Consider the following 25,157-nt stretch of genomic DNA (forward strand, 5'->3'; position numbering starts at 1 on the left):
TCGGGATTTGGTAGTTTACTTGAATATCTTGCGCGGGCTGGACGCTCCCTTGCTCCAATGCTCCAACGCTCTTTCCGACTCTCCCACTAACGAAGACCTGACATGAGCAGCAAGTTAAGCAGGTAAAAAGCAAGAAAACTGCTTTTAAAGCTCGCTCTCCCACTCGCGAACGTTCACCTGTGCGCCGCTGTTTCATTTGGCAATAGCGCAAATTGTCTTGGGCCCAGCATGAATATATATATACAAATATGGACATATACAGACAATGCACAAAGGCCAGAGCAATTGAGTAATTGCATCCGTTCACTTTGGGCAGCATTAAAAGGCGCCTGACCTTAGCCAAGATGTAGGATCGCGACTTTTACTCTGGCGCTATTTCGATGGCCGGAAGCAAAAGCTCTGATTTGCGGCTTGGGTTTGCGCCCCGGCTAATTGGTAGCACATGTAACTAACGGTTTGCAATGTAAGCCTTATTTAGGGTTGCCACCTCTAATTAATGTCACTGAAAATAATTATAGTTAAAGATCACTTAAATAGGTTGTACAACTTTAAAGATGTACTGCGGATAGCAACTTAAACCACAAATTCCCATTTATAATCAATTGTATCTTTTATAACAGTTAGAACGGAAACATTGGCTTCCTCAAAAACTGCAATTTACTCGTGTTTGTGAAATGAGTCGGTAAAACCAGGTGGGAGCGTGGACAGATCGTGAGGTAACTGTTAGAGACCCATGATCTATCAATTAGTATAATTAAGCACACCGTAATTGGACTAATTCTTTTGTTTTTTGTTGCACAGCCTATTAGTTTATCGTAATTTGGTAAAAAATAAAAAAAATCATTAATTTACTAAAACAGCTAACCAGATATGGCAAAACACACAAACTTTTTGTAATAATTTTTCATTTATTTTGGTTTTAATTTTTTCTTGTTTTTTTTTTTAATTTTCATATTTTTTTCGTTCTTTTGTTGGTTGTTCGTCTTGGTTTGCTTACACTGTTTTAAGTTACCATTTGTGTTTTCTGTTATACTTATACATTAATAATAAACCATTTTTACACAATATTTTTGTTGTTATTTTACTTTATTCGCGTTCGCAAACGATATAATGCCTACAACATTCCTGTTGGAAAATATTTCTGGGTACGTCTTCACTTGCTTTCTTCTTATTATTTTTTTTAGCTCTATTATAATTAATTGTTTCGATTTACTTTTGTGTTAAAACTGCTTTGCCGCAGTTAACAATGTTAACTGCTATACCTGCAAATAGCAAAAGGCCTGCGTGCACTGCTTGCTTGCCAACCATTAAACGCTTTTTGTTATCTTCGATCTGCTCCGCACTCCGTCCTCTTTGCGTCGTAAATATGTAAATTTCCGTTCTTGAATACATTAATCAATGCATGGGTTATTTTTCATTTGGTTTTGGGTTTGTTTATCAACATTTAAAGTCAATTATGTATGTATGTATATTTTTATAATTTACTTTATATAAACTAGTGCGGTTTGGTTGTTTCTCGGATTCTATTTTTGTCATAGAAATATTAATGTTAGCGTAATTTGTTTGTGTATCTTTAATATTTCATATATAATACAAATGAGTTTTTTAACTATACAGGAAATTTTGGTTAATTGTATATGCAATGTTATTTATGTAAAATTTGATTTGCGGTTTTCAATGTTTCATATGCTAAAAAGATTGCAAAAAAACACGAAAAATTTGCATTGTCCTTGTTTAGTCAATGCTATTTTTGTTTTCCTCGTATATGTATATTTTTGTAATAAGTATAAAAAATTTGTTTAAAATATATATTTCCACATACAATTTATTGATTTTAGCTTTACTTTTCATGGAGAAGTGTAGAGAAAAATCAAATTCGTTCAGAGTCGGAGATGTGTGTTTTTGGGAAGTCGGTATTAGCTGCAGGCAACTTTTTTAGTAGTTTAGTACTCATATCACGTAATGTCAAAGAAATGGCTCAGTACATTAGTATTTACCTATTAAATGATTGATCTGTGCGGAAACTTGGGAAGTTTCCTAACAATTTATTCCGCTAACTTCGCACATCATAAACAAGAAATTATCTAAGAAACGATCCGAAATTAAATCCTCCAAATTAATTCGACTACCAAAAGCGATTTCTACATTTTGATTTATCCGATACATAGACGTGTATATATATCAAAATACTTGTGTATATATATGTACATATTAGGTATAGAAAAGTGCATTCAAAACAGAACTAACCCAAGCTGCTTATTGATTCATACTGTATATCTAGTACATCATATAGCTTTATACATATAGCCATTATCAGACAAGTAGCGAACGTTTTGATCACTAAATAGAGGGGTATTATTTTTTCAAGATGATTGGTTCCAACAATAGATTGACAGTGTTAATTAGAAGATTTTAAAAACTTTACATTCGTGAAAACCTTTAAATGGGATTCAAGTACTTAAAAATGTTTTACTTTTTAAGACACTGAAAGTAAATCACATAAACAAACCATTTTTAAACGGTATTTGATTTTAGAAAACAAGTATCCCCTTCAGAATCTGATTTACCCAAATGTCTACCCACCAAGCTGATCTTTGAAATCACTTTTATTTTTTTTATATTTAATTTCTTTATACGGAAAGTCTATAAATCTAATTGTTTTTTTGCACATTTGATTGGTCATGAAAGCATAATTATAATTCCATAGTTTCCCTTTAGATTTCCCCTAAGGCGAAACTTTAGGATTTCTCTGAAAATATTATTTCAGTATCCAGTTGTGTTATATACCCAAATAAAAGTCAAGCGAAAAAGACTGCTAGATTAATGCGAAAGGTGGTAGAGGGATTCCATATATGTAGCACACAGTGCATTGAATTCAATATAATGAGATATACGACCTTAAATGCTTGGCTATTTATCTGACGATGGTACACGTATAACGCCTAAGTTGTTTTCATATGACTTCATACATACATATATTAAGTTGAATAGTTTTAAAAAATGATGTTTATTTTTGCTTTCTTTTCTTTCATTATAATTTACAAGTTTGTTGGTTGCGTATAAATATGTTCTTCTTTCTCTCATTAAATGATGCTGCACTAGTTTTGTTTTTGTCTCTTTTAATATGTATATAATATATAAATATGCTTTAAGTGGTTTTTGTGTGTTTAAGTTTCCTTCAGTTAAGAGCAATAGGGTTCTGAGGGGTATTGATAGTGATAGTGGTTTTAGGGAGTTTTTTTTAAGATTCCCTTCACAAGACACCGACGGGAGGAGCTGCCCTGGCTGTGAGTGATTCTGGCTTGAGTCGCCGTGTCGATTCTAGTCGTTTTGAATTACGTTTGGATTTTGTTTTCTTTTTATTTATAATAGCATTAATTAATAATATAATTAATAATTATAATAATTTATATAATAAACGCAAAATTGGTAAATAATAAAAATAATAATAAAATACAATCATTACAATAATTAATCAAAATTGGTTTCATTTTGTTTGTTTTTACTGTTTTTTAGTGTATTTAATGTGTACGGGGTTCAATTGTTTTGTTTTTATTTTTGTTTTGTTGGGTTTCGTTTAATATTTTTTTGTTGCTTTCTGCATTTTGCATCTGGCTTTATATTTATATAAATTACAACGGAAGTGTCGGTGTGTTTGTAGTTGGTGTTGGCGTCAACATCGACGCGGATGGAGGATAACGCAACGTATGCTGCGACGTTGCCTGTTGGATATAATCCTGACTCGGATTATTCAATACGCTATCCCGTGAGTTTGAATGTGAAGTGGCACGCAGCAGGGTGACTGCCTCGCGTTCTGGACTACATTGTACACCGTCTAGTCATTTTTGGCGCGTCGATTTCTTCTTCTTTCGTTTAAAGAAACAACAACATCTGGAATATAAGGAACCACTGGAGACAGTTAACCAAGGGACAGAAACGAGACGGATTCGGATTCGGATACGGATTCAGAGGGGGAGACGTAGGCATAGGCATAGGCGGAGGCAGTGGATTGGTCGGGGGAGAAAGAGAAAGAGAGAACGGAAAACGGAAGTTGCGCATTAAAAACGACAAAGCAAAAAAATTCTTTAAATATCTAGTGGATCTGTTAATCAATGTATCGATATATCTATAAAATACCTATGATTTATTAATTAAGACGCTTTACAGACAATCTATATCACATACGTTTTATTTTTGTTGTGCTGCTATTAGTGCAATATCATCTAAAACAAAAAACACGCCCGCAAAAGATATGCTCTGAAAAATTTTAATAAGTGATCAATACCAAAAGTTTATTCATTTACATGTACATATTACCCTACAACCATGCCTCTAAAATCGCCCATTTTTTATATCGGAGTATCTAAAAACAAGTCTATTATGTACAAAGTTTTGTCTATACAAAGGTTTATCTATTCCGCAACACGTCTATCATTAAGCTACATATCGATATACCGATTAATTGATCGCCTAAGTAACACATACTTTGTTTCATCGACCACTTCGACTTCCGGCTGCTGTGTGATGGGTGTGTTTGAGTGTCCGGCCGTGGGATCGTCCGGATTTAGTTCGCCATTCGTCGAACTCACAACCTGCAAAGGAATGTTAGAGAAAAAAGAAAAGGAATACAATTTCAATATTAGTATACATTTGTTATTAGATTTTGTACTAAACATATAGTACGAGTATGTACATTAAGAAGTGATTATACATAATATAACGATTTAAACCGCTTTTTTAATCGCTAATCAAAAAAGAACCAGTTTAAGTACAGTCGATAAAAAAGTATCGGTTGGAATGGCAGTACAGATACACACAGAACGAAACTGTTATACAAACAATGACTATCTTGACAACACTACAGAGCCAAGTAGACTACGGATGAAAAAATTTTAATTTTGTAAATTCAATACCCTTGACGGTTTTTAAAAGGTCATATGTACCCTCAGCCTATTTCGGAGATTGCCTGGATTGTCAGGACGTTTGCAGATCACACATTTAGATGATGGATGTATACAGAACAAGATCAAAGTACTAGGACAGACAAGTTATATTTCAAATACCTTGGATAGCCCATTTAAAAGGAAAGCAAACAGGGTTTGGTTTATGGCGAAGGAAAATGTCGTTTAGGTTTTAAAAGAAGCTGTCGATGTGGTTATTTGGGAGAATAGTAGAAGTGTTGGTGGTTCGTTGGTGTCCTATTTCTTAGGGTCGTCTTCGGGATCGCTTTTCTCATAGTAAGCATCAAAGGGGCTATCATCATCCGAGCTTGAATCTTCAGGCAATCTCTGTAATAAGTTGTGTTTTGGTTTCGAATTTGATTCGATACATCAAAAGTGGTCTTTCCGACTCGAAATAAATGCCAATGATTTCACTTTATGAAAAATGAGTTTTCTCCAGTCGAATCTAGGAAGGTATTGTTACGCAACTGCGGATATGTAAAGTGATCCATGCTTCTCTAGAGTAGTGTAATGTATTGTGTGGCATGCAGTCAATAACAAATACTGCTAAGTAGTGTTGGTTAATGCACTGCTGAAACTTGCATTAGTACCGTGCACAAGTAGAGAAAGGCTACGTTTCTTCTTTGTTATTCATGCAGTTTTTATAAGGATCCTCTAGCATCAATTATTTTCACTAATATTAAAGAAATGCTCTAGGTTCAAAAAAAAAGAGGAAGATCCGAGAAAAATACCCAAGAAGAAACTAACAAAACGTGTTGGAAAACCCAAATCAAACGTAACGGAAGTGGAATAAACTGTAGTGGAGAGGAGTAGGAATAACACACGTTGGGAAGAGAGATTATTGTTCAGTACCTTGTTGAGCTAATGTAGAGTAAATCAAGTGAAAACATTAGAATTGAAAAGGCCAAAAATATAACAGTCTGCGATAGATAATGTTTCATTGTAATAATTATAGAAAATATATATAGGGAATTATGTACAGAATAACAGTCGAACAAGATTCAATAACGTAATGAGGCGAATTCAAATGTCTTTTATTTATATGTATGCTAGGTCTTGCCAAGGAGCTGAAGTTGTATGCACAAATACAGACTGTAGACTGAGCGGGCGAGCGAGCGACATAACAGAAATAAAACGGAACGGAAACGGAAGAAAAAGAAAAAACTGTTGTACAACACTGGCCGGTTGTCGCAACTTACCTGTACTGAACCATGCCGATCGGCCGGCGTTAGATTGCCCAGTGTTGCCCCCGGCTTTGGCACATCAGGCCACGCAGCAACACCTCCTTTGGCATTTGTCTTTGGTTGGGTTATGGTGGTGGTGGTTGAAGTGATGGTGAAGGATTTGGACAATTGGTTTTGATTATTTTTGTTTAAATTCGGAACAGTTCAGTTCGGTTTGCGGTCGAGCAATTGGTGAAAACGGATTTATGCAATTTGTTTAATTAAATTTAAAAAAGTTATTTCTGTACAACATAGAGACAGACAGCTCTAATAATTTATAATTTAAAATCTTTATAATTTAGGGATTGTGAGTGAGTCTAAGTAAAACTAAAGCAAGTCAAGAATGTGCTACAAAAAACCCAAACAAAAAAAAACAACGTAGTCCATACAACAGACAAACAAAGGCGAATGTAAAAAGAATAAACAAGGGTTATACTAACAGCAAAGATTTTACCAAATTATAATTAAATTAATTTACAAATCCCGTTCACCGATCGATTAAAGCATTTCTGTGCATTTTTAAAACTAGGTTAGTCGAGCATCTACTAACAGCATCTGAATATTCTATCTATTTCAAGCAGTTATCTGAAATTATTTTTCAAATATCCTAGCCTTGCATTAGCATATTTTCACTAAGAAAAAGACAATGAAACCCAAAGCATTTATAAACCTAGCAATGTAGTCTGAAACCAGACGTATGTATGCGTAAAAGGAGTAGAAGAGCACTTTAATTCACACTAACCATTACAGAGATAGTTTTCAAGTCTACAACGTCTAACCTGGAGTATTATATATTCTTCATTCTCATTATCAACTTCGTCATCAAAATCAAAATAAGAAACATCCTATAGTTTTATATCAAATGTTGTGTGTGGGGAAGAGTAGGATCAAAACAAAAGCGTTGAGCATAAGTAGAGAAAGAAGAGCAGTGAATAACGAATGTTAGAAGTAAAGAACTGAGTAACCAAAGAGAAAAAAGTTCGCTAAAGCTAAGATAAAACAAGGATAACTGTTTTTTGTCTTATAAACATTATATAAAATAATCAAGTTGAATTTTGTCTGTGATCGAGAGTACAAATTTGATTCCTTTTCGCACTACTTTAGTAAAATGTTATTATATACATTACCTTAGCCGTAACATTATGACGATCTTTATTTGGTGAAATGATGACTTCATGGCCAGTTTGCAGAGATCCGACGGGCGTTGACTGTTTTATGTCAGTGATGTGAATGCATGTATTAAATTTGATAACATGTTTATATATAGATGATTCAGTAGTTTTTTTTTAACACACAGAGTTACACGCACATAAAACGGTGTTGACAACCGAAAAAAGAGAAAGGAGATCAAGGAGAGAAGAAAAGTGATGTTATAAATGGCTTCAATTGGTTGCTTAAGTTAGTCTCATTAATAGATTGTACTTAACATACGATAGCTTAACCACCTAAAGCAACGAGCTTACACACTGAGACAAAGCATTGACCAACACTGTAAGTGATCGAGCGTCATACATAACTATGCAGCACTGTTTTAGTATTAGAATTCAAAGACATATTTCAGCATTTGGATTTCTTTTGGTACCTTGTCAGACTTATTTTTGGCCAAATGCGATGGCGGTGCATTCTTAATGACCTTCATTTGGTCCAGCTGTTCCTTGGTCTTAAAATCGAAACATGAAAGTGTTTTAATACCAATAGCGCTAAGTTTAAGGGAAACAATAAATATTAAAACACCATTTTTCGGATTTGATTATGGGTCTTTACTGTTTATATTGAGCTTTAATTTAAGTTTCTATCTTGCATGTGGGTAGGGGCACTTTATAAAAATATATATTTCACTCAATTCATTGAAGGCAGAGAAAGATAACATATGTCGTCGTTGGCAACAGGAATCAAACTAAGAACAAACTGAGCCCAATCTTCTGTGCAGCAGCGGCGGGTAACGAAAAACCGATAGCGCCACTACTAGGATCCCGCCATGTTAGTAGTTGGTTACATTGACGTCATACAACCGACAATTCCATGCGGCTTTCATTTGTTTTTGGGTTAATTCAAATCATTCATGGTGGGTTTTGAGGGCAATGGCGGCGGTTGGCTCAGTCAATCGAGTTTTGATGTCATGCTCGATAATTTCATCATTGGAAATGATTTTTCAATTACATGATAATTAACTTAAGATATTTTTAGATGTTCGAGACGTTATGAATATCAATTTAAATATTTCTAAAAGCTTGCATTTCACTATGTCTCCTATGGGTTAGATTAGGGCCAAGTTTTAGAATTCGGTGGAATGTTTTTTTGGGAGTCTTAATGTGTAAGAGAGTGTAATTTTAATGGGGTAGGAGAAGATATAACTCACCATTGTCTTCCCTGTCCAGTCGAACTCGCCCTCGTCGGTGTATCCCTTACGATCGAATAAGTCTTGAAACAGTCTTCGCAGAAAATCATAGTCGGGAGTTTCGAAAAAATCTAGCCGCCGTACATAACGCAAATATGTCGCAAACTCTTCCGGATGTCCATCACAAAGCACCTGAGTATTGAAAAACAGACGTTAGTACGAGGTTTAATGTGATTAAAGGGATTTGCGGGGTATATTTCACCTCGATGGGCGTTGCTCGTTTCGTATCACCGATTTTTTGATATCTCTCCTTGAGTGTATCAGCCTTTAGGCCTTGCCACGGCAGTGAACCCCTTAAGAAATACATAAACATATGTCCCAATGCCTCCAGATCATCGCGTCGCGACTGCTCACGCCCCATGTGCGTGTTGATTGACATATAACGTGCCGTTCCAGTTAGGGACTTATGCTCCCGATATGGTATATGCCTATTTGTATCTAAATCAATGTATTCTTTGGCCAAACCGAAATCTGTTGATAAAATTTTTTAAGAACTTGCAGTACGTTTAATATTTCATTCAAGATCTTACCAATTATATGTATAATTTTTTCACGTTTTGTTGACGTTCTGCCAATGAGAAAGTTCTCAGGTTTCACATCCCTATATATTAAGTGCCGACTATGAACATATTCGATCCGGTGGAGCTATATTTGTATTATCAGGATGGTTTTTTTAGAAAGTGAAAAGAAAATTAGTTAATAATGCAAATTTTGTAAAAGAGCATTTGATAGACGTTTTAATGCTTATAAAATGCTCTTTTTCGCTTTTAATTAATAAAATAAATATCGATTTTTTTTATATTTTTCTGTAGTGTCTCAACTAGCTGTTTATGTTTTTCACTGTAAATTTGTTGTCTTTGATGACATCGGATTTTATTATTTATCGCTGGTAAATCATAAATATAACAAACTCAGAAATATCTATGTTGAGCTACAAATTGATGTGTACATGCAAATTTATTTCAATTACAATGAACGTTTGTTTCCTCCTGTTTAGCTGATTTTGGTTATTCTAAAATATAAGATCATTTTCGGTAAAGAAGCATTTTTAGTGAACGATGCCTCGTCATGAATGCAAACAAAAGTTGTTACAAATAAAACCTCAACCAGGCGGCTACGATTATGACAGAAAGAGTGAGTCGGAGAGTCGAAATAGGGAGGCAGCGACCTATTGGTTTCTTGTTAGTAATGAACATTAAATAAATAGTAAATAAGAGTTAAAAATATAAGCTAATAAAAACGCATATACACACCCCAACCCACACACACGATCTTGATCTTAGGACTAGTGTTGGTTAATTTTGACCTTGGCTACCAGTGTTGTAAATGTGATTATGTGCAGAGTTATGCGCGTGCTTAAGAAAAACTTTGCGATTGCAACATCTGTTGTTTTATACTTCATTGTTTAACTTTGTTTTTTGTGGATTTTGTTGGGGTAGTACTTACTAATTGTATAGCTATCAGAAGAACGCTCTTCAAAGTGAAACGTCTGCCGCAAATATCGAATAAATCTTCAAGTGATGGACCAAGCAACTCCATAACAAGAGCATTGTATTTGCCGCATGGGCCGAAGTAATATACTTCTGGTACACCCTCTGCTATCGATTGATCGATCGATTAATTGATTGATTGGTCGATTTTATTGTCGATTGTTCGGTTGGGTTGACATAAAATTTTGTTGGGAGGAAGCGAGCGAGTGATTATTATTTATTCGAGTGTTGGACAGCGCACAAAAGTTTTTTGGTTGGTCGATATGTTGTTTGTTGTTGTTTTTGTTGTATTTTTGCAAACAATTCGTGAGCAAGAGATAAAGAGATGGAAGAGATAAGAAAGAAAGATGAGAGATACAAAATAGAAAGTTCTGTTGTTTTTTTTTTCTTTAAAAAAACGTTTTTGTTCTTTTAAGCTGCATTTTAAATTTGACGGTTCGGGCACAACAAAAAGGAAAGAGACAGAGTGGGAGAGTGATGTGTAGAAAGCGATGGATTTGGCTCATGTTCTGGAGGTTAGTGTAGCGCGTCTTACGATATTACCACCTTTCATTTGACAGAGATCGAGCGAAAGTATAAATACTTATTCGGGCAACTGTGCTAAACACAACAAGAACAACAAAAATAGAGATTCTCGAAGCATATACACAAGGAAATGACTGCTGGAAAACCAACCTGGAGACGGGAACTCACCTACCAACTCATCCTCCTCCTCCGAACTTCATTTGACCTAACCAGTAGAAACTTCAACTCGAATATAACAGAGTTTTGTGTGTGCTTACAAATAATCTTAAAACTAAAATAGTTTTCTTGGCGGTGTGTGTGGTGTGTATAACAGGTTTTGGGATTCCCTAAATTCTGATAAACAGTTCGATAGATCTTTTTGCAACTGTGTTAGTAGTTTTGGTTAAATTATATACATTGCACTTTTTTTGTCAAAGAGAAGAGAGAGACTACAAAAGTCAGTTTTGATAAATGAAAAATTGTTAACTAATGTGTTCATTTCTGTTGTTTTAAACTTGAAAACACAATGGAACAAAGGATTCCTCTTGGGTTTATGTACAATTAAGTGTTTGATTAAAATATTAATTTTTAAAGGACGCATTACATGCTTTGAAGGGATTGCTTTTTGGTGTTATACGTTTTTGCAGATCCGTTAAACGATATTGAAAGTTGCAACATAAAAGTATTATTACCTTTACTACATTTTCTACAGTAAACTAAAAAGTTGACTAACGTTCATTGCATAGACTCTAAAACGTACTAAATCAAGAAAACAAAAATTGAACCTATATTTTAGCCGTTGAGACACTTTTGATTCCAAATTAAAAGAAATTAGTTCATGGACGATATGCTGGCGGATTTCACAAGATATAACTGTTATACAGGACGCTTAAAAATGCGATCTTTATTTTAATTTTCTGGAAATGAGTTTTATGAGGGAGGCGGACACGTAAAATACAGTCAGCATTCTTTTAAAAATCTAGAATTGCATAATTTCCCTGGAATAGCAAATATCCCCACACAATATTATTACTTTTTTAAATCAAGTGAAAACCGCTTTACTTTCGTCTACAACACCTTTTTGGTGATGTTTTTATCACTCTTGGTGGATGCCACTTACAAGTTGTTTCGCTATCATCAATACAGTCTTAAGTGAAAATTTACGGGCGCAAATATTGAAGAGATCTTCTAATGATAATCCCAATAACTCTAAAACCATGGCATTGTAACGGCCACCGCAAGTGCCCAAATGATAAATGCGTGGTATGCCATCTGGGGCGTTATCGGCTGCATTTCGATATTGATTTCGATGTCGCATTTATTTGTATTGCGTTCAGGATCAGACAAAATTCCATTCCAATTCCGATTTGGGGTCCAATTTAGTGGTTGGGATGTTGGTGAGGGGTTGGTTCATAGCAATATATTATACAATGTATTATGCAATAGTTGATTGTAGTTGGTTGGTTGTAGGTTGGTTCAATTCAGTTCATAATCGAGTTGGTTGTAATGTTGTGGTAGATTGCAGCAGACACGGGGAGAAATATAGATAGATAGAGAGCAGCGCATGATGATTCGGATTCGGGTTTAAGTTTCAATTTAGCGGTTCAATAATTTATATTGCAAATATTTGGGGTTTTTGGTGTTGTAATAGTTGATGAATAATGGAGGAACAGAGAGCAAGATATTTAAATAAACAACAAATAAGTTAAAGCAAGAGAAAACAAAGGAATTTTACTCAAAAAAAAGTATAATTAATGAAAAGTTGGGCAATAATTGAGAAATCTATACATATGTATATATAGTAGGATATATGTATAGATTTGGTTTGCCTCTAAAGTGATTTTCGAGCTGTTTTACATTGGCGGTTATAATAGTAGTTGCAGTTGTAGCCTCAGCTGTTTTACTACAGAAATACAATAGATTTGGGACGTGGTGTTTTTACAGTTTTTGTTTTTTAATAATTTTTTAAAATTTCACTTCACGCACCGACCGACCTCCGAAAATATGCTTGAGAAAATCTATTCATGTTTTTCTTTTCGTCGTATTCTTTCTTCGCAGTGCGTTTACCACAAGCGAGGTACCAGAAGTGTTTTACGAAAATGATAAATATATTCGTTTACATATGAATCTAATAAAATGGTGGTAACGGTGCAAAACTTTACTTTCAGTAATATTAATTGGTTAGTAAAAGATACGGAGAGGGGGGAGATAAGTTGTGACAGGGATAATCATATACAATTCGTACCTCCTCAGAGCAATTCGAATTTTATTCCCTACAGAGGAGTTTGGACATTGGTTGTTAGTTCATTAGTTAGTGTTAGTGGGACGACGGCTTTGGGTAAAGTTATGAGTGGGCTCGTAGAACAGGCTGCAGAGTTATAAAGCGATAGATTACATACCATGTGATCCTAATAGTTTATAAAACCTATACTCTAAGTGTAGTTGCGGAGCCTTTGACTTCATAGGCTCCATTTTTATTGCTACATGTTCATTGTTGTAAAGATTTTTGCCTGGAAAAAAGGAAAGTCGCCATTAGTTTTATTCATCTGAAGTACGTTTAAAAAGTAAAACAGCAATTACTTAAATATTCAACTTCAATAAATAAATGCCAAATAAGAACAGAAGAGACGCACATGTGGCTTTACATGCCTAAGACTATCGCCAATCACATGCATTCAACGCGTTTACCTGCCCCACCATTGTCAGTAGTGCCACGCCCATTACGCCCTCCAACACCACCACCGAAGCAACACATTCGGCGACCTAGCCAAATGGGGGAAAAATAATAGTTAGAAATACAAGCAATATTACAGTTCCCTTGGTCTCAACCTAAGCTTCAATATTCAGACGATTTCTTTAAAAACAAAAATTAAATTAAAATTAAAACAAATCGTCCAGAAGCGGAATTAAGAACAAGGTCGCATAATTCGAGAATTGCATTTTAGATACCACAACATGACGGAGCCTCAGACAGAAGCAGGGAGAAAATGTCAACAACGAACAGTGCGCTCATGTGCGAAATTATGTCATGAGAAAGTCGGTGACAGAGAGAGAGACCAACAAGAATGTGTGGGTGGCTTGGGTTTGGCTTTTATGAGTTTGCTGGGTGAGTGGATGGGTGAAACAGACGTTGCTTATCAACAGAAACAACATTGAAACGCTGATGATAGAGTGGTCGCACACACAAACGCATATAGATACAACAAATCTGCGATAGGAAGCCGCATGATTTCAATGAAATGCTAGAAAGTACCGCTGCTAGCAATGCCCTTTGCCCGCCTTGCCCCCTAAAAAGTGTTTTGTTTGCTGAATTCTTAGACCACTAGAGACCCCACCAACATGCGGACAAAAAGTCAAAAATGCAAAATTAACAATTTGTTGGTCTGAAAATTTTTTGTCTACGCGGATTTCTGGTCGATCGGAAACAGTTTTTAAATCTCTTTTGCAAGTGTGCATAGCAGATGGCAGATGTCTCCGTTTTGGAGATGTTGTAAATTGCAATCAATTAGTCACAAAACCATTGAGACTCATGATCATTAGACACAAGTTTGTATCCGCAAATCTAAAACCCCTGGAGCCAACCGGCTTAACAAATACCGTGACCTAACGCAATATAAAATATTTATAAACGTACAACTGCAAAAAATGGAAAATAAACCTCTAGAGATTCGTAGAAATAAACAATAAAACAGCTAACTTACAAAAACTAAAACAATGAGAGAGCGAAAACAAACTTTTATAAAGGGCGTGCTACGCCTAACAAAAATAAAGCGACAGTTCTAAAATTAAATGAGAAACGCCCACGCAAGGCGCCCATAAAAATGAGCCAAGAAAATGGGCGGAAAAGTATTTAGGTTGGTCAGCGTTCTGGTTTCCCAAACGCTTCTACATACATACTTATTATTTGGGTTTGAAATGGGTAAAATCATAAAAGAAACGGGCCTCCTAAAAATCAAAACAAAATTATGTCATTTGGATTGCATAGTACGAGAAAATGTCCCAAATGTAAAAGGCCTAAGCATTCCCCTTTTATCTAATATAAAAATAACAAAAGAAATTAGACAAACATACACACACTTTTCGATGGGTATTTATAGACCACAATTAATAAAAATGATATCATAAGCGAAACGAAATGGGCTGTGCGACGTCATAGAAATTAATTTAATTGTAATTGAAAAGAAGCATCCAATACCTTTCAAACTGTGTAATTATCATAATTTGAAAGGGTAATAAAATTAGCCAATTAAACACAGCTTTAATGGGATTGTTTGCGATCGTATTTGCTTTTTGTCAACGCTTTGGCCCAATGAGTCATAAAATACCCCACAAAACAAATGCAATAACAAGTCTCGAGATGCTGAGATGAAAACAAAGAAAAAGCATGTCTCAGACCGTCGGAAAGAGACGAAATAAATGGCTGAGAGACAGTCTGAGAAGGAGACCTCGTGATAATTACAGTTTTAGCGGCACAGCCCACTACAACCGACTAAGAATTAGCAAGACTTTATAGTACTACCTGTTGGCAATGTGACAACAAATGCACAAAAGGAAGTGGAAGGCCCCAAAAAAATAAACACCGGCCGGGGGGGCGGGGCCAGTACAAAACAACTTTATAAAAGCGCATTTAACAAACAAAGCTAAAAATGACGACAACGTCGACGATGCCAAGAAAACAGATGGCGGAATGGAATGGCATTTTGTGTTGTATTGTACACTCTTCGCCGCCAGTGAAAAGGAGCGGGGAACCACTGTTCCCATTGTGGTTAACAGACCTGGAAAGCAATGCTCGTCGAAAGGAAGTGGCCAACGAAAAAAAAGGTGCAAGAAAAATAAAACACCGAAGGTCCCAAACGCGACATTATTTGCATGCCAACAGGTAAAAATTCGGGGGGGGGGGGGGGGGGGGGGGGGAATAGGTCAATGGGGTGGCGGACGGTATGCAGTATGGCTTTAGATCGTGAACAAGATTTTCGAGTGATTTATGTGGAAGTATTTTCTCAATCGTAATGAGTTTTTGATCCTCTGGTTTTTTAAATGATTTTTGAATGGTCCTATAACAGAAAGTAAAAAGATATGAGAGTTTGGTATTTTCAAACTTTTAAACGGTTGCTCAGAAAATGTAAAAGACCATCGACTTTTTCTTTATGGGCAACACCTAATATCATCATATTACCAGAACACCATTTGAAAACGTTCATACAAGTGCTAGCATAATAAAATTAATAATGGTTGGTTATCAAATGAGTAATTGATTTAGACTTACCTAAACGCAATTCGCCAAAATTACCACAGCCAATTTTTTTACCGACACGAAAATTTGGTCCGACCATAAGTACACCGGTTGTGGTGCTTACAGATTGGCGGGTGGAATACATGTTATTGCTTGAGCTTTTACCACCGGCTAGGGCTGTGGTGGCATTTGCCACATTACCAGCGGATGGACCGGCAGTTGTCGATTGTGGGCCACCGCCACTGCAAGGAAAGAGAACGGAAATCGATTAGTAACAAGTTGATTGCAATAAAAGATAACATTTTACAGGGCTGCAGACTCGGCGCAACAGCTACCTGATGTCTGCTTTAAGATTCCTTAGCACCAAAGTGGGGTGGGGCACAATTTAAGTACTAGTGTGCCCAACAACAAATGTCAAAATACTTAAATACAAAAACCAGCAGTAATTCGTTCTTTTTTCACTATATTCTTTGGTAAGGTCATTGATAGCTTGTAACTACGGTATAAGTACGTACTCTTTCTCCTTGGTATAAGTTTTTTGTATGGATAAATATTTGCGCAACATTTAATTTTGAAAGACCAAAAAGCCCCGGGTATACAGGATCTAAACTAGTGACATACGGAAATCAAAGTAGTAAAGTTCATAAAACCTGCTCGACCGAAACAGATGTTTTTATTGTTATAGGGCGTTACTAACGACTCATAAATAAGTTTTCATTCTTGTCCCAGTAAGTAAAAAAAAATTAACCCAGGACAATGACACAGAAACTTTTCGCATTTTCAAGTGGCCCTGCACAGGCAACAAAAATCGATTCGAGTCGAGTTGTGTAGGCCAGGTGAGTTTCTGTTTACCTAAGCTCTTGGAAGAGGGAAAAGAGACCTAGCTGCTGGTTATGGCCACATGTCCAGAGAGCTCGCTCAGGCGTAGCCATTCATGGACAGAGTTGGGGCAGAGAATTCGAATCGACTCCAGTCGAGTCGAGTGGATTGTAGTGGAGTGACTCATGGCCAGACAAGGGAAATATGTTTGACTAAGACAAAAGGTTTTGCTTTGATGCAGCCTGGTGGGTGCGGCCCCAGTAAGATTTCATATTTTCCCATGCTTTTTATTGTTGCAAAATTTAGTTCAATGTCGTCTGATTAATCGGTACTATAACTAGGCAGTAGTGGCTTTATTAAATTAAGGGCAACACGTGGCCTTCTGTAAATGCAAGGCTCGTTTACCAAAGATGATGTAAAATGAGTCACCCGAATGAAAAAAAAAAATTATATATACAAAAAAAGGGTAACTTTTGCACTTCTTTATAAAAAAGTATTTCCCTAATTAATGACAAACTGTGTCAGAGTATATCCCAAATTAAAGAACTTATTTGCTTTAAATGCGTACTTCTAATAATTTTAATGCACCAATTACTCATCACAAAAATGGATCAGCAAAGTAAATAGAAGATTATTTTAATTTTTAGTTACAACGTCTGTTCAGCCGATATTTAAGCTAATAACGCTGTTCACATACAATACTGAATAGCTCACGGCTGTATTAAATTGGTTAACTGGCGGATTGGTTACTGTCCGCCCAAGACGATTAACAGGAAATAATTAGGTATTCCCACTCGTTTTGCGTTAACCTCCTGTTCACCACCTTTTCCTCAATTTCTACTTTCATCTAATATCAGTCTGCCTGTCGGTCTTCGATTGCTTGCCAGCTGCGAACGGCAGTCGGAAAATGTTATCTACCCACTAGTTTTTTTTCGCCAAGGCATAACAACATACACACGATAATTGTACCGTTAGCCGGGGCTGTAAAAAAAAAAATCACAAAGACTAAAAACCGTCGATAACAATTAAAGAGTAAATTGCTGTGGGCAAAAGCAAAGGCGATTGAGCAGGTGACGAAATGAATCAGAAACAAGTTAGAGTTCAATCCCGATTACAAGTTCCTTCCTTATCCCCTGCTATCACCTCATCTCAAAATAGCAAAGCCACTTGCCTATGCCAAATGCACACTACAGAAATTGTCTGTACACAAATTGTTGTTTAACTTGGTCAAGTCAAACGGTACTTAAAAATCAATCAGAATATTATCTAGCAAGCTCAAATCTTCTACAATGCATACGCTGATCAAGATCTGGTTTAATAGAACCTAGTATAGTATTTGAATATGTAATCGCTGCAATAGTTTTTCATGAAACATTTTCCCTGAAAAATGAAAACAAAACGTATCTCATCCATCAATAGCTAATTGGTCTGGTATTTCTAGTTGGTTGGCTTTTCTAGGGTATTTCATTGCCTCGGCATGTCTCATTTTTCATGCTTTTCTTGTTATTGCTTTGACTGTATTATGGCTTAATATCCTGGGGCTAAAACTGGTTCATACACACACCAGTATCTGTTTCTCTGTGTACATATGGACGGGAATTAACGTATAAATGGCTGAAAGTCCACCGATCGATCTCCGTTTAACTCTACTTCTTCGGTGTTTCTGGCTCCCCACATAAACCCATTTGTATTTGGTTGGACTCCGCGTAATGTTTTTTTTTCTTGTTTTTATTACGTTTTGGTGTCGGTTCGGTTTCTTGGCTTTCTACGCCTTTTGCTTTTGGCCTGGTATGAAAACGGGTTCGTATTTTTTTGCTCCCGGTTGTTCTTGAAGATAGCCTGGTTTTTTCGTGAATCAGAATATGACAAAAGGCTCTTTGCTGGATATTGCACCTGGGGTTTTACAAAGACTTCCGAAAGGCCATGGCAATAAGTTAACACAGCTCAGTAAGCAACTGATTATTGTATTTATGTGTACAGTTTTAAAATTTTTCCAAGGGTGTTAATCCCAGTTGCTTGACATAAAGTTTAAATAGTTATTAAAATTTGTTAAAATATATAATTTTTTAAAGACTCGAAATAAAATTGTTAGAAACAATTTTGTTTAATAATGATTCGATTTGATACAATTTTGGAGGGAAAGTTCGCATTTCTGTGAGATAACACGGTGTGACATAACATTCCCATTAACAAATTAACACTTGTTGCAAAATCAAATGACCAATAAACCAGTTTTAAGGAAAGTGATTGAGAAAATAAAAAAGAACAAACATGTTCATGTTATTCCTTATTTTGTTTGTTGCGTTTGAAAGCAGGGAAAAACAAAATCGATATTTAAAAATAAACCAAGCGCTATAAATAAAATTATGCACAAGGTGGGTTGACCAAACTCACTCAACAATACTACCGCACAGAAAACCATGTGTGTGTGTGTGCAAGACAATTTGACCTGTTCCTGTGTGTGCTTATAAATAAATCAAGTGTAAACTGAACACAAATCCGAATATAAGGAGTAAGGGCAAAGAGAGGAGAAAATTAGACCAGAGGACAGCGAATAGGAAAAAAAGGGAACTTGCGCTGAAGACGGCAATAGTAGAAACCGCAAAAAGCGGAAAATCCCAATTAGAATCCCACAACATTAGCGTCAACAATCACTACACACAAAAAAATGTGGACAAATTTTGAAGCACAGATTTGAATTCGGAATATTAAATTATTTCAACCATTTTTTACTTTAAAATTTGAATATTAAATATATACTAACAAAATATATTAAATATTCATATTCAATAAAGGTTTGCCTTTGTTGCTGTGTATCCTTACAAGAAACAGCAAAATGAAACCGCAAAAGAATTCCGCCTAATTGGACGGAATATTGATTGGAAATCAAGGTGACACAGTGACTTCTAAACTGTGACTAACTCACATAATTGCAAATTTAATTAAAGCCAAGAAAACACCACTGATTCGGGAAGCCCCACAAAAAACCCATAGGTGTTCACCAAAAAAGAGGGAAATTACATAAGCAATCAAAGAAAACAAATGGCGCTTAAAAATAAACAAATGATAAGGAAAATCGACTGATAAGTGCGTGTGTCGTTACTTGTTACTTGTCTGTTTGCGTGGTGACTTATCAGCTGGAGATTTGTGAGTCGTTTGCATTTCACTATTTTCCTTTTCAAGTTCCTTACAATATATTTTTTGCTATAATTTATATTTATATAAACAAACAATTTCATTACAATTGCCAGCACGAGCAATTGAATTTCAATTATGCAAATCAATTGAAGAGCTAACGTACAAAACATCTGAAACGGGAATGTCGTTGGATATTATATTTATACTTAGATAGAAAATAGGTGATCACTCTGTTCAATTACTACTATAAGTAAAACAAATATCGATTACCCTTTAAAATATTAAGCATCTAATTTTCTAATGACACTCTTTTGCAGCCAATACTAATTTGGCAGTCAAGTCAAGTTATTTCAGTAGCAAATGTACTGCTTTTATCAGAAACGATAATCTAATAATATTGGAAGTGTACATTAATTGCCGATGTGGATAAGTCAGTTTAATTGACAATATGCTACAAAGCGATTCAGCTTGTTGGTATTAATGTGATTTTTGTTGTTGGTAATCAAGTCGTAATTGAATCGCTATAACGCCCAGCATAACGATATAGCGTAATATGTCAATATCCATTTTCATTGGCATTTGACGTTTTGAAAGGCAAAGTGGCAGTGTGAAGCACAAAAAATATCACTACAACTAACGAACATTGCTGCATTCGCACATATTTGCTTAGCATAAATGAACGCACACAGTTGCGCATTCTTCTTATTGGTCTCTCCTTAGCCTTTTCCCCATGCATCGCACCAAATGACCTATCACACTGATAAGCGGAGAGAGCGCGAGAACCTTGCACACACACATACAACCAAACCACTCGAGGGGCTACACACTCGCACACACTAAAGTTGGCTAGATAAGCGCGCCTTGATTAGCAGCGACGTCAGACAATAGCGAGTCGAAATGAACGAGTGACAAGTGTGTAACGGGAAGAGGGAAGTGGCGCTGCACATCTTGAAATGACAGGTCAACCCAAAAGGGGAGGCGGTAAAAGCGGGAAAGAGATGGAAGTAAAGACGGATGAAAATAGGAGTAGATGCAGGCTCTACTGCATCTTGCACAGTGAGCGGCATCACGAAATTGATTAATTCTTTAAGTCAGAGCTCCGCATCTGTAATGGGCATAAACAATTATCTGTTTATGACAATCGTTATAGTTTCTAACGCTGGAGTCAAGCGAACTTTTTCAAAAGTCTTCATTTTGTAACAGATGGTATATAAGTCGAGACGGTGTTTTTGATCGTAAGGTTCTCTTCTTCGGTATGCAAAGGTTTTTATACCCTTTACTCGTAGAGTAAAAGGGCATACTAGATTCGTTGAAAAGTATGTAACAGGCAGAAGGAAGCGTTTCCGACCATATAAAGTATATACATATATTCTTGATCAGGATCAATAGCCGAGTCGAGTTGGCCATGTCCGTCCGTCTGTCCGTCTGTCTGTCCGTATGAACGTCGAGATCTCAGGAACTACAAAAGCTAGAAAGTCCCAGAAAGCCCACACTTTTGAAAAATGTTTTAATAATTTTTCATTTTTGTATTGGTCTTGTAAATTTCTATCGATTTGTCAAAAAACTTTTTGCCACGCCCACTCTAACGCCCAAAAACCGCCCAAAGCTGCCACGCCCACACTTTTGAAAAATGTTTTGATATTTTTTCATTTTTTTATTAGTCTTGTAAATTTCTATCGATTTGCCACGCCCACTCTAACGCCCACAAACCGGAAAAAACTGTCAGTGCTGAAGACTCTCCTTCGCACTTTTACTATCTGTGTAACGGGTATCAGATAGTCGGGGGAACTCGACTATAGCGTTCTCTCTTGTTTTTTATATGTAATTACTGCTAGGGTAGACAAGATTCGGCCTTCCGAAGTTAGCTTTCTTGTTTTATTTTTTATTTGCCAATGTAAACCCCTGCGACGCCAATTTAGGGCTGGGCGCGTCACCCATCCCACTTCCACATCCAAAGCAGAGACAACAATTCCATTGACGACGTAGTCTATCAACGCCACAGCCTCTAACTGAAATTGCACAATGATGTCCGTTTCGTTTGTGTGTGTGTAAGTGGTTTTGTGTATGGGGCGCCTCAATGGCCGATTGACCTTTGCATGTTAGATTAACATTGAATATGAAATCGAATACACCCTACCCCCTCCCACCTACTAATACAGATCCTGTTTGTGGGCCATCTGCCCGGTTTATCGTTGTGTGAGCTTCAGTGGCAAATGCTTTAATTAGTTTAGCCGCAGCTGGAACACGTACAAAAGCCAAAAGCTATGCAAATATGTTCTACAGAGGTCAAATTCTATGCAATTTCTCTGGACGGCATAAAAGCAACCAACAATGTCATATTAAAAATGCAAATTTCGCGATCCTTTTTCCGATATGAGCAATCCAAAGTATATATGCTTTTAACTTATACCTATTAATGTTGTTTACACAAGTGCAAGTGATTTTTCTGTCACTTTGCGGTGCGTAAATGTGAAACAGTTTTGGTTTAAAGCAAATAAAGTTTATTTAATTAATATTATTATTAAATGTATGCTTAAATAACCCAAGCTTTTGTATTCGTGCAAGCAACGACAAGAATTGAGACATAATGCACTGACTAAATTTTTTAAGCATTTTATTTATAGTTTGTACCAATACACTACAAATACAAAAATCAACCTGATCTGATGGCTATTATCTTCACCGCACCCATACGGAAGTTGTCGGTAATTTGCTTTCTAGTGTTTTCTTCCGGCATGGCTCAACCTTTCGGACGTTTATTGAGGGTGAGAGTGACCCCGAGATAACCCCAATCCCAGCTTGCCTCCTTCACCCGACGTAATTTACGCTTGATTCTTTCCTTTCGCCTTTGGTGGCCGCTTGTGAATTGACGGGGGCGCGGCTTTTCGACATTGAAAAACCTCACGTGCGTTTGCGTTGCCAACAGAAGTTTTGTTTCCTTCGGTTTTTTTTTGTTCTTTATTTTTTGCTGCAATGCTTGCAGCTTCTGGGCGAGTTCAATGTCGTGGCCAATGCAATTTGAGCAATGACATTTTCACGTTTTTTCTTATTTAAATTTAATTGGCAGGTCTGTCTGTCGATTGCCGAACAGAAGGCCGGAAAAAGTCAATACTGTGCGGCGACAGTGTATAATAACCTTCGGGTACGTTTGGCACTAAAGACTTTCGCACTTTCTCATCGACTGCGTAGTCGATAAATAAGAAATGTAATCTCTTAATTTTTTATTAGATTACGAAACATATTTTGTTTACGCACATAAACTTTAACTATACTTTATTAAGTAATGGAAGTTCAAACTTATAACAGAGTGGAAAATATTCATCCTAGCTTCAAATAATTGCCTTTCAAATATGCCTGTTTGTTTGACTTTATTTACTAATACGGATGGCGAATAAACAAATACTGATTTGCTAGGCTAAGCGTTGAAGTTGATTATTAAGTAACACAGCTGACAGTTTGAAAATTTCTTTTACAGATATGAAAAATGACATTTAAGTGTAGAAAAATTGCTTTCTTTGGTTAATGGCTCGGTTCTTCCATTACTAATTACTGGTCATTTAATAATCCCCCTTTTTATCACTTGTCGTAGGGTTCAGCTACGTTTTCTAAAATAAGTTTTTGAATTATGTTGTCCTGGTACACACGTACATATAGGCCATACTACATCTAAAATACTCTTCAGGAACTTCCTGCGAAAAACATGATTCTGGTCACACTGCCGCAGTGTATCTCAAATAATTTCCCACAACGCTTCTGTTGCATGTCATTCGAAACTGAGCCCTTAACATGTGTTTAACACAAGTGGACAATGTTTGGCAGACTCAGCAAAGAAAAAACAAAACGAAAAAGTAATAAAAAATTAAATATATGAAAACTAACCCGGTGGACGCCGTGGAACGGTACTTTCAGTGGGAACGAGATGGCGAGAAGGGCCTCATGCATGGAATCCCGTGGAAGAGTAAAAAGCAGAGCGTCGCGGGGGATCGTCGACGCCCAGTGACTGTCGAACTGTAAGCAGCTGTTGTTGACTTTGAGGCCGTTCACTCTTCGTTGTTGTGTTTGTTGTTGTTTTTGTTGCTGCTGCTGCTGATTTAATGCTGTTGTGTTTAAGAACGTGTTTTTATTTTTACTGCCTTTGTTATAATTGTTTAGTTGGCGGCTTGACTTGGATTTTACACAATTTTAGCACTTGTATTGCACATCTGGTTGGCTTGAAATTAACAAATAAACATTAATTTTATTTTGGCTTTGCAACCATTTTTTTTAAACATCTTTCAGTTTTCTTCTTTTGCACTCTACACATTTCAGTATCACAATTTTTATTTTTGTGTTTGCTCTTTTCGTACTATTATTAAATTCCAACTGGAAAATGTTTTTAATTTGCCATATCCGCTGCGCTTTGTCTTTCTATATGTATGTACATATGTGTGTGCGATCGAGCAAGGGAGAGGAGTATGAAAGGAAGGGAAAGATCAGAAAACATGCAGCAATATGTGAGAAATCCGCTCAACTTTCGCCACATTACGAAATTAATGCCAAAGCCGAAGACCCAAGCGCCCCCAACAAACTGATTTTAAACATTTCTTTGTTTAGTTACTTTTCTTTTGCAGGTCAAAAGTCTGAAAAATAAATGAGTGCGAGAAGGAGAGATAAAGAGAGAGAAAAGGCCGCAGTAGATACAGATACAAAAAAGGCAGGCAAAATAAATTGTGGAAAAAAGTCATAAATAACTCGAAAAACCAGTTTATGTTGCCGGTGTACAAACAGGCATCTCCAAAGCAACAAAAGAAACAGCAACAGTAAACAAAGTGTGCAGCAAAACGAAGAAAAGTGCGAGCGAGCTAAGAATAGTACTTAACAAAAAAAAACATTAACAGGAAGGGGGAAAACCAAACTCGTTAAAGCTGTGCAGGAGATGGAAAAATAAAGCACAGACAGCTGACTCAAAAAACTAGAAGATACAAAAACATACACATACACAACTGAGCGAGAAGAGAGGATAGATAATTTTCCAGTTGTGGGCAGACTGTCAAGTCAAAGGAGATTGAGATAAGAGGTGTTTAGCAACAGTTTGACAGCCACAACTCTTTTCTGTTATGTTCCAGGCCATTATTTATTTTGTTCTCCAACTTTTGACACACACACACGCAGCGAGGCGCAAGAAGAGCGAATAAAAAACGTGGCTGCAATGCATTGAAAATCATTTCAAAAGGAAACTGGAGCAAACACAATTTATTCAACGTCACAGCGATAAAGCGATTAACGCGTACAACACACACCACAAGTTCTCACAAGTATATGTACTGCACACCCGCAGCGCACCGCCAGATTTGCGAGAGAGCTGCGATTGCAAAAACACTGGTACGGCGGAGGAGGAGACGGAATGACAAC

At 36.4% G+C, this 25,157-nt stretch overlaps 1 protein-coding gene across 23 annotated transcripts; it reads right to left on the reverse strand.

The window, feature by feature from the left end:
* Positions 1-2,988: 2,988 nt before the first annotated feature.
* Positions 2,989-25,157, reverse strand: LOC120451488 (casein kinase I). 23 transcript variants are annotated; one of them, XM_039635220.1, is made up of 13 exons: positions 25,046-25,157; positions 23,646-23,976; positions 15,843-16,051; positions 12,976-13,086; positions 11,697-11,863; positions 9,113-9,227; positions 8,785-9,053; positions 8,544-8,714; positions 7,312-7,392; positions 6,964-7,029; positions 6,161-6,259; positions 4,486-4,592; positions 2,989-3,909 (listed from the first exon to the last, which is right to left on the reverse strand). In XM_039635220.1, the coding sequence occupies exons 3-13, from the start codon at positions 15,952-15,954 to the stop codon at positions 3,840-3,842; spliced, it is 1,368 nt and encodes a 455-aa protein (XP_039491154.1). In that variant the 5' UTR covers positions 15,955-16,051; positions 23,646-23,976; positions 25,046-25,157; the 3' UTR covers positions 2,989-3,839. The 23 variants fall into 23 exon arrangements, 21 of the variants coding, with proteins under 21 accessions (XP_039491154.1, XP_039491168.1, XP_039491149.1 ...); XM_039635234.1 differs by lacking the exons at positions 11,697-11,863; positions 23,646-23,976; positions 25,046-25,157 and adding exons at positions 10,029-10,177; positions 16,325-16,389 and having other exon boundaries at positions 2,989-3,891; XM_039635215.1 differs by lacking the exons at positions 11,697-11,863; positions 23,646-23,976; positions 25,046-25,157 and adding exons at positions 10,029-10,177; positions 16,325-16,389.

This window comes from Drosophila santomea, chromosome 3R (genome assembly GCF_016746245.2).
Source record: "Drosophila santomea strain STO CAGO 1482 chromosome 3R, Prin_Dsan_1.1, whole genome shotgun sequence".
Classification (NCBI taxonomy): domain Eukaryota; kingdom Metazoa; phylum Arthropoda; class Insecta; order Diptera; family Drosophilidae; genus Drosophila; species Drosophila santomea.